Source organism: Aotus nancymaae, unplaced genomic scaffold (assembly GCF_030222135.1).
Source record: "Aotus nancymaae isolate 86718 unplaced genomic scaffold, 86718_ANA_hifiasm-v0.15.2.pri h1tg000108l, whole genome shotgun sequence".
NCBI lineage: Eukaryota > Metazoa > Chordata > Mammalia > Primates > Aotidae > Aotus > Aotus nancymaae.
The window spans coordinates 1,025,306-1,044,163 of record NW_026988523.1 but is presented as its reverse complement, the minus strand read 5'-3'; the positions used below and the strand labels follow the sequence as shown (position 1 = coordinate 1,044,163).

At 47.0% G+C, this 18,858-nt stretch overlaps 1 protein-coding gene and 1 pseudogene across 2 annotated transcripts in view; one reads left to right on the top strand and one right to left on the bottom strand.

Moving 5' to 3' along the window:
* Positions 1 to 14,314: 14,314 nt before the first annotated feature.
* LOC105715798 (aldo-keto reductase family 1 member D1-like) lies at positions 14,315 to 17,386 on the bottom strand (annotated as a pseudogene).
* CD247 (CD247 molecule) overlaps positions 17,167 to 18,858 on the top strand; it is a 94,952-nt gene continuing 93,260 nt past the window's right edge. Inside the window, exon 1 of one of the 2 annotated variants that reach the window (XM_064370327.1) lies at positions 17,167 to 17,515. In XM_064370327.1, the coding sequence (XP_064226397.1) occupies positions 17,182 to 17,515 (334 nt within the window). In that variant the 5' untranslated portion in view covers positions 17,167 to 17,181. 2 annotated transcript variants of the gene reach the window in all.

The following is an 18,858-nucleotide window of genomic DNA, read 5'->3' as shown; positions in this document are numbered from 1 at the left end:
TCAGCATGAGTGGGTTCTGGGGAGGGCTTTCTTCCTGGCTTGCAGATGGCCGCCTGCTTGCTGTTTCCTCACATGGCGGAGAGGATCTCTTTCTCTCGTTCTCCTGTTCTAAGACCACAGTCCTATCAGATCAGGGCCCCGACATTCCGACCTCACCTAACCTTAATTACCTCCTAAAGACTCTACCTCCCGACAGTCATAGGGTGGGTCATGGCTTCAACATATGAATTTGAGGGAAACCAATGCAGTTTACAGTACTTGTGTTTGGAAGAGAATAAATGGTAACTTAGTCTTCTTTGTTCATCCTAAACCTTTCCTCCTTTGATAACTCCCAGGCCCACTCACACAAGATGTATCCTCAAAGGTTCCTGGTCCGCTCCTGCTCTAGGCTGTGGGTTGCGTCCTGCACCAAGGCCCCAGCTGAGGGGAAGCGGGGCTGAAACCCGGCCTGAGCTCGTGCCCTTGTCCTGGTGTGAGCAGCATCACCCCAGACGGCTCTTTCCCTAAAATCTCAGCGGCACCGTCTGGGTCAGCGGCGCCGTCTGGGTCAGCGGCGCTGTCGTCTGGGTCAGCGGCACTATCTGGGTCAGTGGCACTGTCGTCTGGGTCAGCGGCACCGTCTGGGTCAGCGGCGCCGTCTGGGTCAGTGGCACTGTCGTCTGGGTCAGCAGCACTGTCGTCTGGGTCAGCAGCACTGTCGTCTGGGTCAGCGGCGCCGTCTGGGTCAGCGGCACTGTCGTCTGGGTCAGCGGCACTGTCGTCTGGGTCAGCGGCACCGTCTGGGTCAGTGGCACTGTCGTCTGGGTCAGCGGCGCCGTCTGGGTCAGTGGCACTGTCGTCTGGGTCAGCGGCGCCGTCTGGGTCAGCGGCACTGTCGTCTGGGTCAGCGGCACTGTCGTCTAGGTCAGCGGCGCCGTCTGGGTCAGTGGCACTGTCGTCTGGGTCAGCGGCACCGTCTGGGTCAGCGGCACCGTCTGGGTCAGTGGCGCCGTCTGGTTCAGTGGCACTGTCGTCTGGGTCAGCGGCACCGTCTTGGTCAGCGGCACCGTCTTGGTCAGTGGCACCGTCTGGGTCAGCGGCACTGTGGTCTGGGTCAGCGGCACCGTCTGGGTCAGCGGCACCGTCTTGGTCAGTGGCACCGTCTGGGTCAGCGGCACCGTCTGGGTTAGCGGCACCTGACTCTTGGGCCGTTTCTTACGTTAGGTGTGTTTGCTTCCTATGCATGGAATCCCAGAGAGGGCAAAAAGTGTGAGCAGAGCCCAAGGGAGCCCTGGGCTGTGGGGGTTCCCACTGGTGCATGGGCCGGGGGAGCAGCTGAGCGGGAGCAGCATCTCAGAGGTTTGGAGCGGCTTGGCTGCGAGAGCACTAGGTTCGGAGCCAGCTGTGCACTTGCTGCATGTGGCCCTGGGCAAATTGTTCTACCTCTCAGAATCTTAGACTCCATTTGTAAAGCAAGGACTATACTTCACAGGAGAGAGTACAGATTAGCAAAAATGTCCACAAATCACTTAGCACAGTGCCTGACACAGCAGTGATTTTTGTTAGGGCCAGTAAAGAGGCATCCTCAAGCTCTGGCGGTCCTCATCGCATCCTCTCTGGGAGACTGGGATGTATCCTTGAAGAACAGCAGAGTGAGTGTGAAAATCAAGCACACCAGCTCTGTAGTGGAGCTGCATAGGAGCAAATCCTCATTCCATCACTATTTCATCAGGGACAAGGTGCTTCCTCTGTGTGGGCTGCAGGGTTTTCATCAGTAAAATAGAGAATAAAAATAGAACCTGCCTCCCTGGTTTGTAGGGAAAATATTCAAGCTAATATGTAAAAAGTACACAGAACAGGCCAGGCATGGTGACTTACACACCTGTAATCGCAGCACTTTGGGAGGCCGAGGTGGGTGGATCACAAGGTCAGGAGTTCAAGATCAGCCTGGCCAATGTGATGAAATCCCATCTCTACTAAATATACAAAAAAAAAATTAGCCGGGTGTGATGGTGGGTGCCTATAATCCCAGCTACTCGGGAGGCTGAGGCAGGAGAATTGCTTGAACCCGGGAGGCAGAGGTTACAGTGAGCTGAGATTATGCCATTGCACTCCAGCCTGGGCGACAAGGCAAGACTCTGTCTCAAAAAAAAAAAAAAAAAAAAGTAAACAGAATGTTATCCAATATCTCAAACACTTAATAAATACTGGTTGCATTTTTTTCTTTAGCTTCAAATATTAGTTGGTTAAAAAAAAAAATCAGTTGGTAACTACAGGTTGTTTTCACAAAGATAAAAGTTATAATTGTCAAATTACTTAATTTTATAAAATATGTTCATATGTGGCATTTCAGCTAACTCTTACGACAAGCCCTAGAGATAGGCGGGGCACATTTTATTTTTCTTATTTCATGGAGGAGGTTGGATTCCCAAATGGTTACCTTGGGTAAGTTTACACATGTCAGACCCATTCCTTCAACTTAGCTCTGTCTCCAAGAATCCAGTGACCCCTCAACTGGCACATGGGTCCTTTGAGAAACGTCTTCTCACTTGTTCTGAAGGTGCATAGTATAGAAATGGCAAGTTCCATGTGCTAAAAACTCCAGGTTTTCATGCTGAGCACACTCACATCTTTGGGGGCGGCAGTTGAACTCAAGCTAAGCGGCAGCGTTCAAATCCCTGTTCAGCCACTTAGCCTGGTGGCCTTAGGCAAGTGCTCCTCAAGAGGTTCCCTTCTGTGAATCAGGGATGCAGCGCAGGCTAGATGGTGGTTATTAGTGAATCAGGGATGCAGCGCAGGATAGATGGTGGTTATTAGCATTACTTAGTATCCATCCAGGTGTGGAATGGCCTGAGGCTGGTAAGGCTGGAGACCGCAGTTTGACAAAACAGCCACTAGAGGTCCCCATTGAGCCGCATTGAACATCCAACTGGTAGGCTCTGCCCGGTACAGGAGAATCCTGTTTAATCCTCCTGTCTTGGGCCAGACCAGCAGCCCCGCTGGAGCTGCGGGCCCCTCCTTGTCCTGATAAGCCCCTTCCTTTCCCTTTAAGCTGGTGCCCCTTCTAAGGGGCCGTCAAGAGCTAATGCTGAGACACCCCCAGGTTCCTGACCTGCAGCCCCCAGAACTGGGCCCTCAGGTTGCATCCTGAGGCGAGGGGATGCAGGCCTGGTCCGATGGATCCCCAGGGCCAGGCTGGGCTCCATGAGGACTCCAGGTCAGGCTGTCTCCACCCCGGGCCAACTCAGGTGACCTTTTCGTCTTCGCTTTTAGAAAAGACAAAAATGTAATCTGCATGAAGTCAGGGCATCTCCAGCACAGTTAGACAGGCAGACCCTGCAGGCCGGGAGCCAGACCCTCATATGAAACCCTGGACATGGGCCATCCCTGGGTGCCTAGGAGATGCACAGCACAACCCTGTGTGCCCACGGGGGGAGGTACAGCCGATGGAGCTGAAAGAGAAGGGGGTACCAGAGAGGCAGGAATCATTATATGAAAATATAATTTCCAGCTGGAAGACATCTTGGGACCATCTAGTTCAGCCCCTTCATTATATAGCTGAGGACACCTAGGCCCAGAGAGGGAAAGCGATTTGGTCAAAGTCACACAGCAAGTGAAGGACAAAACTGAGACCAGATCCCAGGTTTGTGCATTCCCATGGCAGCTGCTTTCCATCACACGCCACTGAGGGAAGACCATCAGGTGGAGTCAGAGCAGGGGAGTGGGGTGGGGGGAGGGGTTTAAAAAACAGAGTGGAGGAACTTAGGAATACCCACTGCTTAGCACATTGTTAAAAGCTGGTCCCTCACATGCCCCAGGGTCTCAGGGTTTGAAGCTTGCTCATTTCACAGGTTGATTTTGTGTTTGCTCAGGTGCCTAAGAACTGCCATTTTAAGACTTCTGAGAATAAATTCATCACCTCCAACAGTCCCAGGAACAGCAACTGTCTGTTCATAACGAATGAGAGGCAGGTGCATTAAGTTCTGACCTAGTGCTCTCGACTTTTGGAGGGATAAAAAGAGGAAGCACACGGGTCCCTATTCTGGGGAGTGGGACCTCCCTCCCCTGCCCATAGGAGGGCTTGTCCACACCACCTTCTCTTCCCTCCTCTCCATCTCCCACCCTTTCCACTCAGACAGTGACCTCATTCCCCATGCTGGGTTCCAGTCATTCCTGGGCGGATTTTTCCCGGAGCAGTTGCCGGCAAAGATTTTACAGCCCTCTCCTCCCTTCTGTGATGTGACATTTCCCAGCACCTTCTATATACTGGGCGCAAACCTACATCGTCTTATTCATTTCTCCATCCGTACGATACAGTGGGCATCGTTAGTCATGTGGGACAAAAGATTTCAGGTATTTATTAACTTGTTCAGAACATACAGTCAGCTAGTAGATGGAATTCGGAGTTCCATCCTGGGTCTAGTCTGTTCTAAAGCTCATGTTCTTCCACTACTATGAACCAGCACCTAGAAAACTTGAGTTCTAGTTTTGATTCTACCAGCTTTGTGACCTTAGAAAATTACTTAAGTTTCCTAAACTATAAAATGGAAACTGGCCGGGTGAAGTGGCTCATGCTTGTAATCCCAGTACTTTGGGAGGCCGAGGCAGGTGGGTCACTTGACGCCAGAAGTTCAAGACCAACCTGGCCAACATGGTGAAACCCCATCTCTACTAAAAAGAAAAAATTAGCTGGGTGTGGTGGCGGGCACCTGTAATCCCAGCTACTCAGGAGGCTGAGGCAGGAGAATCGCTTGAACCTGGGAGGAGGAGGTTGCACTGAGCTAAGATCACGCCACTGCACTCCAGCCTGGCAACAGAATGAGACTCCGACTCGAAAAAAAAAAAAAGAAGAGGAAAAGAAAAAAAGACCTTTATAGTGATCCGCTTCCACTTAATAAACAGTAAATGCGTTTTCTCTACCTTATGATATTCTTAATAGTATTCTCTCTGCTCTAGCTTACTTTCCTTTAAGAACACAGTATACGATACATACAATGTACAAAATAGGTGTTAATTGACTGTTTATGTTGTTGGTAAGGCTTATGGTCAACAGTAAGCTATTAGTAGTTAAATTTTTGGAGAATCAAAAGTTAAATACAAAGATTTTTTTTTACTGCGTGGGGTTCAGTACCCCTAACCCCTGAGTCTTTCCAGGGTCAACTGCAATTCATCTTATCCATCTCTAATCATACCCACGTCCCAGCATATTTTTTGCCATCTTTCGCCGTCACTTTTGATATAAAATCTTTGTGCAGTCTCTTACTTTCATTTATTTTTTTCTGGAGTGTTTGGACATTAGGTGTGCTTTTCCTCCTTAATGTCTCACTTAAAAAAAGCCCCAAAACTGTGTGGTTAATTTTTTAAAGGGCAATTAGTCTTTTGAGGGGAAGGGCCCACTAGGTAAACCTCCCACCAAAGTGGACTTGTGTCAGCTGTGAAGTTTCCAAACACCTGCGATTTCAGCATCTGTTATACTCACGACCATTTCAATTCCAAGTTGCAGAATCGAAGTCAATAACTTAATAAAAAATGTATTGGCTCAAGAGATGGAAAAGCCTGTGGGCAGGCACCTAGGCATGGCACGATCCAGGTTCTCAAGCATGCAGCAAATGCTCTGCCTGTCTTTATGTCTCTTGCTCAGCTCTTCTCTGTGTTGGCTTCATTCCCAGGCAAGCTTCCTCCATCTGGTGAAAAAGATGGATACCAGGCGTGCCTTATCCTCCCAGAGGAAGAGGGAGGGAGCTCTTTTCCAATAGCATTTCTGTGAGACGTGCGATCCTAAGGTGGCCGCCAAGATTTACACGCAGCTGGTACCATCTCTGTGATCGTCGGACAAACCTGTGAATATGATGAGCTAGCATTTCTGAGCTTATGTGGTTTTATATGGCAAAGGGAGAGTGTTCTGGTGGGCCTGACCTGATCAGGCAAATCCTCTAAAAGCAGAGTTTTCTCCAGCTGGTTCCAGAAGAGTAAGTCAGAGAGATGCTCTCTGGTTAGCCCGGGAGAAAGCAAACATCCACGTTGTGAACTGCCTATGGGGGCCGCTAGCAAGGAGCTGCAGGTGTTTTCCAGGCCCTGAGAGCATTCTCTGGCCAATCATTAGAAGGAAAACAGCAACTTGCTCCTATAATTGTGAGGAAATAAAACCTGCCAACAACCAGGGAGCTTGGAAGAAGACCCCGAGCCTCAGGCGAGAGCCGTTGCCGCAGCCAACACTGACTTCAGGCTTCTACGTTCCTGAGCAGAGAACTCAGCCGTGCTGTGTCGGGACTTCTGACCTACATTACTGTGAGATCATAAATTTGTTGTTTTTAGCCACTAAATTTATGATGGTTTGTTATACAGCAATAGAAAACTAATACAACTTCCAAAAATTCTACTGTGTAAGTTAGGATCCTTTGGTTGCAAGCAGCAGCAATCAGCTCTGGATCGCTTAAGCAAAAACTAATTTTCTGGAGCACTGTTTGTATAGCCCCAGAATATGAGCAGCTCCCGGGATGGATCCAAGGAGAAACAAACAAGGGCTATGTCCAGGTCTTGTTTCATTCTGTTAAGATTTAAATTCCAGGGAGAACACAGCTGATTGACATTACCTGATAGCCTCATCAAGAGATTATAATTGGCTGGGCACGTTGGCTCATGGCTGTTATCCCAGCACTTTGAGAGGCTGAGGTGAGTGGATCACCTGAGGTCAGGAGTTTGAGACCAGCCTGGCCAACATGATGAAACCCTGTCTCTACCAAAAATACAAAAATTAGCTGGGCCTGGTGGTGGGCGCCTGTAATCCCAGTTACTTGGGAAGCTGAAGCAGGAGAATTGCTTGAACCCAAGAGGTGGAGGTTTCAGTGAGCTGAGATCATGCCACTGCACTCCGGCCTGGGTGACAAAAGCAAAACTCCATCTCAAAAAAAAGAGATTATAATCAATGGAGAATAGTTGATTCTTCAAAGCAAAATTGAGTCTACTGCTAGAGATGGGGTCTTAATGCCAGACCTGCAGAAACATCCCTGCATTGATATGTTCTTCCCCTAATCAGTTACAATGTCCAGGAGGACGGAATACTCTGATGGAGCAGGTCTAGTCATGTGACCGTCCCTGAGAGCAGAGAGGCCGTGGGTTAGCCCCACTTGTACTGCATGCTCTGGCCAGGATTAATATGGGGATGGGGGAGGAAGAGATGTTGCCTGTAAATATGTGTATATAATGTCTACTATGGCATCCCATTTACTAAGAATCTGAGCACTTCTGATGCAGTCTGGACTCTGAAACTAGCTAATTCGATATCTTTAGTAAGTCGTGTTACCTTTCTGGGTCTCAGTTCTCTCATTTACTAAGTAAAGGTTAGACTAAATAATTTCCAATTCCCGTCTAACTGGAAGAGTGGTCTGTGACTCAGTATTTAACACAAAGGTATAAATAACGGATAACGCTTTATACATCTCTCAAGGGCATTTGCTCCTGAATGGAAGGAAAGGGTTCAGCCAGTGGTGTGCTGGGGCATACAGAATGAACTTTTATGTATAATGTCTGCCCACACCACAGCCAATTTCAAGTTACCAACGATTTAACAACCAACTGGAAAAAATCCTGAAAATGGAACAGTTGGCTCTCATTCGCTGATATGAGCCAGCTCCCACAAGCTATTATTACAATTTTAGCCAAAAGAGTGTGGATATTAGTGGGTGAGTGGAGAGGGTGTGCTTTAGGGATCAGAAATTGACTGAAATTACATTGTATATGCAGTCATATCCTGGGCCACACTCAAAGTCAGCCAAATTCAGCTCAGGTAAAGACTGGCACCTGGATGTGGTGGCTCCTGGCTGTAATCCCAGCACTGTGGGAGGCCGAGGAAGGCAGATCACTGGAGCTCAAGAGTTCAAGACCAGCCTGAGCAACATGGTGAAAGCCTGTCTTTACAAAAAATGCAGAAAAAAAGTTAGCTAGGTGTGGTGGTACACGCCTGTGGTCCTAGATACTCAGAAGGCTGAGGTGGAAGGATCGTTTGAGCCCAGGAGATCGAGGCTGCAGTGAGCTGTGATCATGCTACTGCACTCCAGCCTGGGGCGGCAGAGTAAGACCCTGTCTCAAAAAAAAAAAGGACCCGTAGTTACTGATATTCCAGTTTCCTCAGCCTCTACTCCCAGCCAGTGGGGACTCCTTTAGGCTCTGCCCCCTCCTCCAGCTTTGGTCAGACATGAAAGAGTCATGGAACCCAAGGAGTCAATCAAGCCATAGGATGTGGATCTGTGTGCAGGAAGTGGCAGGAGCGGGTCTTGCTTGGCCGAAATTTAGCATCTTAGAAAGCAGGTCCTACCTGGGATTGTCACGAAAGGGATGCTTGGCCTTTCTGCAAACCCATTCCCCTCCCTCCCCTCTCCATAACAGTAGTTGGGGTCACGCCCCCTCATTCCTTCAGTAAATTTTGATGGGGCACCGTCTATGTGCCAGGCGGTACATTCATCTCTGGCTGTTCAAGTTGCCTAAGACATGGTCTCTAATCCCGGGGACTGAATTTCCCAGAGAGGATTTAAGTTTTGTTTCCTGCTGCTGTCTGCCCCATCTGGTGTTCTGGTCAGCAACGGTTCTCTCTCTCTCTCTCTCTCTCTGTCCCTCTCTCTCTCACTCTCTCATATTAAGTACCAACTATGTACTGGACGTTATAGATTATAAAATGAATAAGACCCCATCCATGCTCTTGAAGAGCCTGGATTATCATCATGTGAACATCTATGTAAACAATAACCAAGGCAAAAAAGTGACAAGTGTTTTTTTAATGGAGCACTAAATGGTATGCGACGGACATAGCTAACAGGCTTGGTAGGTGTGGGCCAGGCTTCACAGGGAAGGGATGTTTATGCCTTGTCTGAGAGCGAGTTCCTTGGGTGGGGAAAGGAGAGAAGAGCCTTCAGGCAGAGATTCTTTTTTTTTTTTTAGATGGAGTCTGGCTCTGTCACCTAGGCTGGAATGCAATGGCGCGGTCCCAGCTGGTCTCGAACTCCTGACCTCGTGATCCGCCCGCCTCGGCCTCCCAAAGTGCTGGGATTACAGGCATGAGCCATAGTGCCTGGCCAGGCAAAGGGATTCTTGTGAGCCAAGGCTTGCGGTCACAAAAGGAGGGGCTGATACACAGGATATGACTGGGGAAACCTCAGGTTGAGGCTGAAGAGCCGAGGCTCCACCGAGGTGTTGGGCTGGGATCCTGCCAGCAGAAATGCACTTTGCAAGGGAATAGTCCGCGTGGGCCTCCAGCTGCTTGCCAGCCCTGGACCAGTCAGCTGAAGCGGGGCACGGGGCCTGAGTCAATGTGCTGGGGGCTTAAAGATTGGGGAAGTGCTTCTGCTTACAGGGGTCTTGGGAGAGGCTGCCTCTGGACACCCTGGAGGACAGAGACCAACCTTCTTTTTTGTGCTGCTTTCTCTGCTGATCAGAAGCCAGGGAATTGCGAGGCTCAGTGTCGAGTCCCTGTTGCCTAGAAGGGGCTGTTGTAGAGAAAGAACCCCAGGGAACTCTGAAGCCTGGGAGGGCCCCTGGGGGGCAAGCGGTTGTGGGAAGAGACCCGACTCACCTGTAGCACGATGGCATCTCAGAGCAGCCTCTCCTCCAGGTGCAAGCAAAGCTTTCCCACTAAATTCTAATGAGTCAACCCAAAGAGTGAAAAGGGGTATTTACTGGCTCCTGTAACTGAGATGGCAACGGGAACTGTCCTTCTCCCCCTGTCTCTGGCCCTGCTCTCTCCCGGTGGGACTGCTCCAGGCTGCACTTCCCCACGGTCACCGTTCTCCACAGGAAGATGCTGCCCCTCTCCCTGGAGTTCTGGCAAGAATCTTGACAAGGGCTCTCATGGGTCCGCCCTCAGCCAGCCTTTGTAGACAGCAGGATATGATGCTTGACTGGCTGCCACGGGGGTCATGCCCACACCGGCCAGCGGTGCACATCCCACTCCACTGAGGGAACGTGCTGTCCCCTCCAAGGAAAACGAGGTTGCTTCCAAAAAAAGGAAGGGGAAGAGATGCTGGGCAGGTTCAAATAATTACTTCACCAGCATTGCTTATTTGAAGAATTACGAGACTTTGTTTAGCACCAACATCTTCCTCTTACCACGTGGCTGCCTGTGTTCTCCTTGGCCCTGCACTTTGAATTGTCCCTGCCCGTAGCTGCAGCCATTTGGCTTCTGTCAGTTCAGCCCCGGTCCTGAGCCCCGTCCCTTCCCCCGTACCTTGTCTATACATTCTCTTTATGCTACCCAGTTTTCCAGTCAGCCCCTCGGTGGCAGAGGCCCTTTTCTCTGATGACAGTGACAACTTTTCCAGCTGAAAGCTCCATTCATCAGCTTCTGGATTTCCCTTGCTGTGCTCTTTCTGATAGGAAGTTGGGGCATCCTCCTACTTGGTGTTGGACTTCCTCCCATCCTGAATGTTACTATCCACCCGCCTACCCGTTCATCCAGCCAGCCACTCACTCACTGAGTCACCCAACCATCCATCCATGCGTGCATGCATCCATCCATCTATCCACCCACCCACCCACCCACCAAAATATATCAGGAAGTAGGGATTCAGTCATGAGGAAGAGCCAGAGCTTCCCCCATGAGAAACTCACAGCTGCAGGTCATCATGTTCTAGCCAGCTTCCTCTCAGCTCCAGCTCCTGCCCTTGCCTGCAAGGCGTGAGCCTCGTTCCAGTTGCCAGCCCCATCCCACTGCACACACCAGGGCAAGGCTTGCTGTCATGGAAAGTCATTGTTCTATAATATGCCCAGAATCCTTTCCCCCCATTTCTTCTATTACAAATGATTCTGCTAAGGCTGTTAACCAGCATGTGGCAGCTCGAATCTCATCTTGACCCCCTGGAAGCAATGGTTAATTGAAAAAGTGGGCATATGGTCCAAGGTGGGCCAATTAGAGCACTTCCTGAGATTGATACAGGATGCTGAGTATTTCAGATGTCATTTGGTATGTCGCAGTCCTCCCAAACTCGGTGGCTTAGCACAACAACCAGTGGCTTAATTGTTCATGATTCTGTAGGCCAGCAACTTGGGCTGGACTCAGACAGTGCTTTGTCCGGTCTACCCTGGTGTCACTCATGTGGCTGCAGCCCTCTGTTGGTTCAGCTGGGTCTGGATGATGTAAGAGAGCCTTACTCGTCTGGAAGTCAGTGCTGGCTGTCAGCTGCGCCACGTGTCTCCAGCAGGTTAAAACAAGCTTCTTTGTGTGGAAGCTGGATTCCTAAAGCAATAAGAAATATGGCAAGTTCCATGTGCAAATGCTATATAAATCTTTGAGTTTTTTAAGATGAGAGAAATAACATGCTTGTATACTGATAGGAATGCTCCGGTTTAGAGGAAAATACTGACATGCCAGAGAGAAAAGAGAGAATTTCTGGGGCAATGTCCTTGGGAAGCAAAGGAAGATGGAACTCAGTGGGGAAGTTGATAGCAATCTGATATGTAAGGAAGAGTATTCGTTGTAATTTTAATTCTGATTTTTTCCTACTATGAGTGATTTTGGTAATTTTTCATTCATTTGAAAGCCATGTGTTACTTCTTTTAAAACTGAACTTTTCATTCAAGTCCTTTGTTCATTTTTCTAACGATGTTTTAGACTCCCATCAGCTTGAACATATCACAAGGGCAAGGATTCTGTTTAGCTCCCACTTATATCTTGAGTGTGTAGTACAGTGCTTGGCGTCTGGTGGACACTCAGAAATTATTTGCTGAAACTGAATAATGTTTAGGTGCTCTTTATGTATTAAGGAACTAAGCCCTTTGCCACAGTGCTGCAAGTACCTTTTCTTAGTTTGTAGTTTGAAATGTTACAACAGATTAGTTTAGATTTTGTAGAATTTTCCATAAGTAGAACCTTTCAGTATGTACTCTTTTTCCCTGGCTTCTTTAACTCAGCATATTGATTTTGAGATTCACCCATGTTGTGTGCACTAGTAGTTTATTTCTTTTTATTGTTCAGTATTATTTCATTGAATGGATATACCATAATTAGTTTATCCATTCACTTGTTGATGAATATTCGGGTAGTTTTCCATTAGTTTATTACAAATAAAGCTGCTATGAATGTTGATGTACAAATCTTTGTATGGACCATATATATACACATCGAAATATATATATCTAATATATATATATCAAAAAATATATATCTAATACATATATATTTCTCTTGGTTAGATACATGAGTGCAATAGCTGGATCATATGGTGAGTGTATGTTTAACTTTCTAAAGAAACTGCCAAATCTTTCAGAAATGGTTGTACCATTTTACATTCCCCCATCAGTGTGTGAGAGTTTTAGTTCTTTCACATCCTGGGCAACACTTGATGATAGCTAGTTATTTAATTTTAGCCATACTAACAGGTATGAAGTGGTATCTCATTGTGGTTTTAATTTGTTTTTTCTTTAATTATTAATGATGTTTAGCATCTTTTCACATGCTTATTGGCCACTCATTTATCTTCTTTTGGGAATTGTCTATTCAATCCTCGTGCCATTTTCTTATTGAGTTGATTACCTTACTATTGAGTTAAAAGAGTTCTTTACATATTCTGGATGTAATCCTCTGTCTGATGTACATGTTTGCAAATAATTTATCCTAGTCGATGGCTTTTTTTTCATTTTCCTGATGGTGTCTTTCGATGAACTAAAGCAAGAGCTTTTAATTTTGATGAAGTCCAGTTTACAAATTTTTTTCTTTTATGGTTTTTTCTTTTTGTGTTCTATCACAAATATTTTTATCCTATGTTTTATTCCAGAAATTTTATAGTTTTGGGTTCTACACTTAGGTCTATGAACCATTTTAGATAATTTTGGGTGTGGTATGAACTGAGGGTCAATATTTCTTTTTCATATAGACATCCAGCTGTTCTACCACCATTTGTTGAAATGACTACCATTTCCTGCTGAATTTTTTGTACCTTTATTGAAAACCAATTGACCATATATGTTTGTCTATAGTACCCTAAGTACTGTATGATAATTGTGTGCCTTTTAGTGTATGGTATCTGGCAGGGTTATTTCACTCCCTTTACTCTTCTTTGCAAGAATGTTCCTATTTCTTGTGTTTGTTTTAGCATTATTTTTGTATTGAGATGTAATTAATGTAACATAAAATGTATCCTTTTAAAGTCTATACTGGAATAGTTTTAAGTACATTCACTCTGTTGCACACCATCACCACTGTCCAATTCTGGAACATTTTCATCATCTCAAAGAAACCTCATAGCTATTAGCACTTAGTCTCAATTGCTCAGTCTCCCCATCCCCTGGCAACTACTAACCTGTTTTCGGTCTCTATGAATTTGCTTATTCTGGACACTTCATATAAATTGAATCATATAATATGTAACCTTTTGTGTCTGGCTTCTTCCACTTAGCATAATGTTTCCAAGGGTCATCCAAGTTGCAGTATGTAACAGCGCTTCATTATTTTTGATGTCCGAGTCATATTTCATTGTTTGGATAGAGCACATTTGTTTATCCATTGTGGCCACTTGAATTATTTCCAGTTTAGGGCTACTATGAATAATGCTGCTATGAACACTCCTTTACTAGTTTTCGTGTGAGCCTATGTTTCCGATTCTCTTGGGTGTATATACCTAGGGTAGAATTGCTGGGTCACACAATACTATGTTTAACTTTTTGAGGAACTCCCAAATTGTTTTTCACAAGGGCTTCAGCATTTATGTAACCCACAAGCAGTGTATGAGAATTCCAGTTTCTCCACATCCTTATCAACACTGGTATTGTCTGTCTTTCTTATTTTAGCTATCCTAGTGGGTGAGAAGTGGTGTCTCAGTGCAGTTTTGATGTGTATTTCCCTAATGACTAATGATGTTGTACATCTTTTCATGTGCTAATTGGCCATTTGTATGTCTTCTTTGGAGAAAAGTCTATTTAAATCTTTGGTCAATTTTTAATTGGGTTGTTTTTTATTGTTGAGTCATATGGGTTATTTATATATTCTGAACCCTAGACCTTTTATCGGTCTATTTACAGATATTTCCTTTCATTCTGTGGGTTGGGTTGTCTTTTCACTTTCTTTGTCATCATACTTTATAATTTCTTGTGACCAAAATATTTTCCAGAGGACAGGCATTGTAAGTATTAACATCGGAACCAGTGAAAACAATCAGTATAGATTAAGTTTGTAAGTCATACTTTCTCAGAGATGTATGTGCACAGGTAATTGAAGATTATCTATAAACAATTAGTCTTGGAAAAGCATAATTTTTGAAGAACTCTCTTACCCTGTGAGAGTGATCTAACATAAATGAATAAAATATATTTCTGTAGTTGAACTGAAAATAGGTACATCTCTGTTGCTGAGTTCGAATAATTTTATTCTCTTTAAAAATTTGCATACAGTAAAATTACCAGTCTTCTTTTGAACTTCCTATTTCTCAAAATCCACATAGCTATCCCAATAACACTCTTAAAGCCTTAAGCATAGTAATTTTATAAAGCCTCCTCTTTCCATATGTCTCATAAAATCTCCTGATAAAATGTCCTCTTTTACAATAGCCATCTTTGGAATACTTTATGATGCAGAGTTTTATTTATGCATGTTGGTTGTTTCAAGACACTTCACATCATGGTGGGTCTATGATCGATGTGGCAAGACTGAATATAAGACAATGCAAGTATAGGCCACTTTTGTTACGCTGAAACTCAGACCCTTTGAAGATACAAAAGAGAACCAGCAAGTGTGCATCCTTCAAGCTGAGTAAAAGCTAAATCACTGGATAGAAACAAACAACAACAGAATCGTTATGGCTTCGTTGATCACTGTGGGGTTTAACTGACTCTATTTTAAGACTTTTCTACACTTAGCTCTGTCTCCCTACTCAAGGTGCAGCAAATCACTTTCTTGTTAATAATGCACGTCTGGTCTTATCTTGGCTGTGTCTGTATTGCAGTCAGTGGTTCAAGTCCTCAAGGCCACTGCCAGCATCCTGGCCCACGGGGGCCCTCTGCTGTCTTTGCTGTCCTGCTAAAGAACTCAGACTACCAATAGAACTACCCATATTCATGAGTTACTTGTCACTGCTGCCTTTCATGTCTTTTCTGGAGACTAATGGAATTTTTTTTCTTTTTGGTCTGGAACCCAGAAGACATTTATCTAATAAAATATTAGGTCATAATTTCCTAAGAATTATTTCAACAGATTTAAACATTATTTTTTAAAATGGGTGAGTCAAAGTCATTTACACTACACAAAAGTTAAGCATGTTTCCATCGCCACTTTGAAGATAATAAAACCTCTTTCATTTCCATGTCCATGGGGAACTATGCACCCCAAGGTCCTCCACACATGGGAGGGAAGAATCTTCTCAAGAACTCCCTGAAGTCAGTATTCATCAAGACATGGGTATATGGGATGATCACAGCACATAAGCATTTCCACGAAGTGGACATTTTATTCCAGGTTTCGATGTCCTTCATCTAGTGCAGAAAAGTCAAAGACCTGAAGGTTTTCCTTGATCCTTTCAGGATTGAAGCTTTTAGGAATAGCAACTACCCCTTGCTGGATGTTGAAATGCAAAACAACTTGAGCTATCGTCTTATCGCACCTTTTTAGAAGTGCATCCTTTAACAAAGGTGGAGAAGACATATTCACCCAGGCTGGATTCCTAGTGGTCCCCAAAGGGCTATAGGCAATCATGACAATGTTATGTTGTCAAAATTTCAAGAGTTTTGGCTGGGTGAAATATGGGTGGCACTTACCCTGGTTGCTGACTGGCCTGGGTTTGAGTCCTGGGTTGCTCAGGATGAGCTCCAGCTGGCTTGCTGTTAAAACTGGATACTCAGAGGGATTTCACTAAGCCAGCATCTTGGCACGCTTCCAAAGTCTCCCAAGTGGCACACAGATTTGACTAGTGATGTAACCATTTGCCATTCTCACCTATAGGATAGATTTCATCTCCTGGCTTAAGGGAGTATTGGGCATTTCAATGATGTAAAGATCCACACAATCTAGCTGGAGGACCTTCAGCGTCCTCCCTAGGCTTGGGCAGACCAGCTCTGGGTCATATTTGTAGCCCACAGCTTTCCATGGTAGAAGATATCCTTCCTCTGCATTTTTCCTTCTGTTATTTCCCCCCGATGGCCTCTGCAACTTTGTCTTCATTTTGGTCGATGCAGGCTTCACCAGTGTGTCAGCACCCCATGTCGATGACAACCTTCACTGATGAAGATTCAGACTAAATGTAGAGACAGACGACTTGGGCTTTAGTGACAGCTCTACCTAACACCTACTTGCTCTTCGACCTTGAGTAAGTCAAAGGCCCCCTGAGGGGTCAGCTTGCACTCTGAGTAGGTGCCAAGTCCGATGACAGGAGTGCTGTTTCCGTCACTTAGAGGTATTCGGTGATTTGCAGAACTCGTTTTCTTCATGGTGTCCTTTGATGCGCAAAAACGTTTAATTTTGATGAAGTACAATTTATCGATTTTATATTGGGTTGCTGTGACTTTGGAGTCTTGGCTATTCTTGTATGTTCATTTTTTTCATATCAATTTTGGAATCAGCTTATGTTGTTCTAAAACCTTTAGTTGGCATTTTCGATGAAATCAATTGATTAATTAAGGGAGGATTGTGGTCTCCTTAAAAGGGAACTTTCTATCAAAGAAGGGTGTGCCTTTCCATTTACCCAAGACCTTTCAGTGTTCTTCTTCAGCAATGTTTTTAAGTTAGTTTCATATAGACACATTTCAATTTTTAGATGAAGTTTATATCTAGGTTTTAATGTTTTATTATTGTAAATTACTCTGATGTGTAAATGTTGACAACTAACAAAATGTCAAAAATACTATGTGAGCTACAGTATTTCAAACTATTCTATGATCCAGATTCAGGCCAAGTTCCGATCTGCAACCCCAGATCTACTCCAGCTCTTCGCTTTATAGATGAGAAAGCTGAAGTCTGGAGATGTCGAGTGACTGACTGAAGCCCACGCAGCAAGTAGGCGGTAGGTAGAGATACCACTAAAGCCCAAGGCATCTGTCTCTACGTTTCGCCTGACTCTCAATCCAGGGCTTTGGCGTTTTACCAAACTCCATAAAATATTTGCGGGTCGAGGAAAAGGGCAAATGTTCTTATATCCATTGAGAACTTATATTTGCCTAGAGACAGGCTTTATCAATCAAGATAGAAATTGGATAAGAATTATTTTAAAAAAACATTAACACAATGGTCAAATGAGAGAAAAAGCAAAATTGAGACAGACAGATACACACACATACATAGACACGCCCCAAAGCCTCAGACCTCCAGGGCTTCCTGCCTGTGAAGCGAAAGGGGGAGTGCGAGTTTCTTGGCCTCGTCGGCAGCTGCCTTCTCAAAGGCCCCACAGTCCTCCACTTCCTGGGGAGGCAGCAGGCGAATACAGCCGGCAGAGGCTCCTTTTCTCCCCATCGTCCGGGCCACCACCGCCTCAGCCTCTGCCCCGCAGCCTCCTTCTGAGAAAGGACGAGATGCAGTGGAAGGCGCTCGTCACCGCGGCCATCCTGCAGGCGCAGCTCCCGAGTACAGGTAGGGCCGATGTGCCCACGGCAGGGACTTCTGGACACTCTTTGCGCGTGTGCGTGTGCGGGCGTGGGGTGGAGGCGCTGGGGTCGTCTTCGAATCCGCCCTCCCCAAATCAACGGGCAAGCGAGCGGGGAGGGTCCGGCCAGGTGCTGGCATCGGCTCCGTCACTCACGGCGGAGCTGGGCGTGAGCTCAGAGGCAGCTTCTAGAACATGCAGCTCCTCCAGGTACAGACTTCCCCTGGGATAGCAGAGGAAGGGAGGTGGACGCCAGCGCGCAGTCGAGGCGGGCCCGGGTGGAGAATTTCACGGAAGCCGGACGCGATCGGAAAATGTCAGCCAGGCCGCGTTTCGCGCTGCGACGTTCTAACCTCTGCGGCTTCTCTCACCCCCCGGCCGGCTCCGTCACTCAGCCCCTTTCTTTCTTCCTTTGCCAATAAAGAAGGTTTCACGGGTCAGTTGGGGTCACGGCCTGAGACTGAGTGGGGGTGATCAGGGCGGACGGGCCCGGGCAGGAAGGCCGCAGCCTCCACGGTGCCCCCGCCACCTGACGGCCAAGGGTCCGTGTCTAGACGCAGCCCCGTCATGGCTGTCCCCTGCCCCACCGCCCGGGGCTGCCGGGTGATGCGGGTGACGCAGCATCCCGGGCTCCGTGACTCACCCCGACCCGCCCCTCGGGTGGCCTTGTAGCCCAGCCAGAGGGCCAGGCGTCGACAGGACACGGGCAGATGAGAGGAGGTGCCTGGTTAAGTCACCAACCAGCGGGCTCCCTCCTCACCTCATGCCCGTCGGTGGGAGCCCGGCTTTGCTGCAAGCCTTTAGCTTCCACCCTCGTGTCTGGCCCAGGTAATGAGGAAGAGAGCCACGAAGAGAGGACTAGACAGACCGCTCAGGGGATCGGCCTCGTGGCATCTTCCTGGGAAGCGGGGCAGGGAAGGTGGAACAAGCAAATGTCCTCGGCCCACCTGACGGCTCCTGGCAGCCCACCTCGGCATGGGAGTTTGCTCAGGGGCCCTGTTGGGAGGTCGCGAGAAGCCATGGGCACTTCTGCTCCCGCCAGGGAGCTGGGCACAGCCCGGGCCAGCGCCCCGGGGCTTCTGAGGCCTGTGCAGCCGCAGGGGTTTCTACCAGATCACAGCTGTTTTCTCAGAAGAGCCTGTGGGGTCTGAGTCACACACATGGTGCGGTGGGGTGAGGGTGCTCGAGCTCGCTCAGAGCAGCCCATGCTTGTGTACTGGGGACAAGGGGACCCAGAACAGCTGGAATTTAGTGACTTCAGGGGAGACGGCCGGGGCAATAGCTCCAGCTCTGGGCTTCAGGCTTGGGACACCGCACCACGGAGATCATG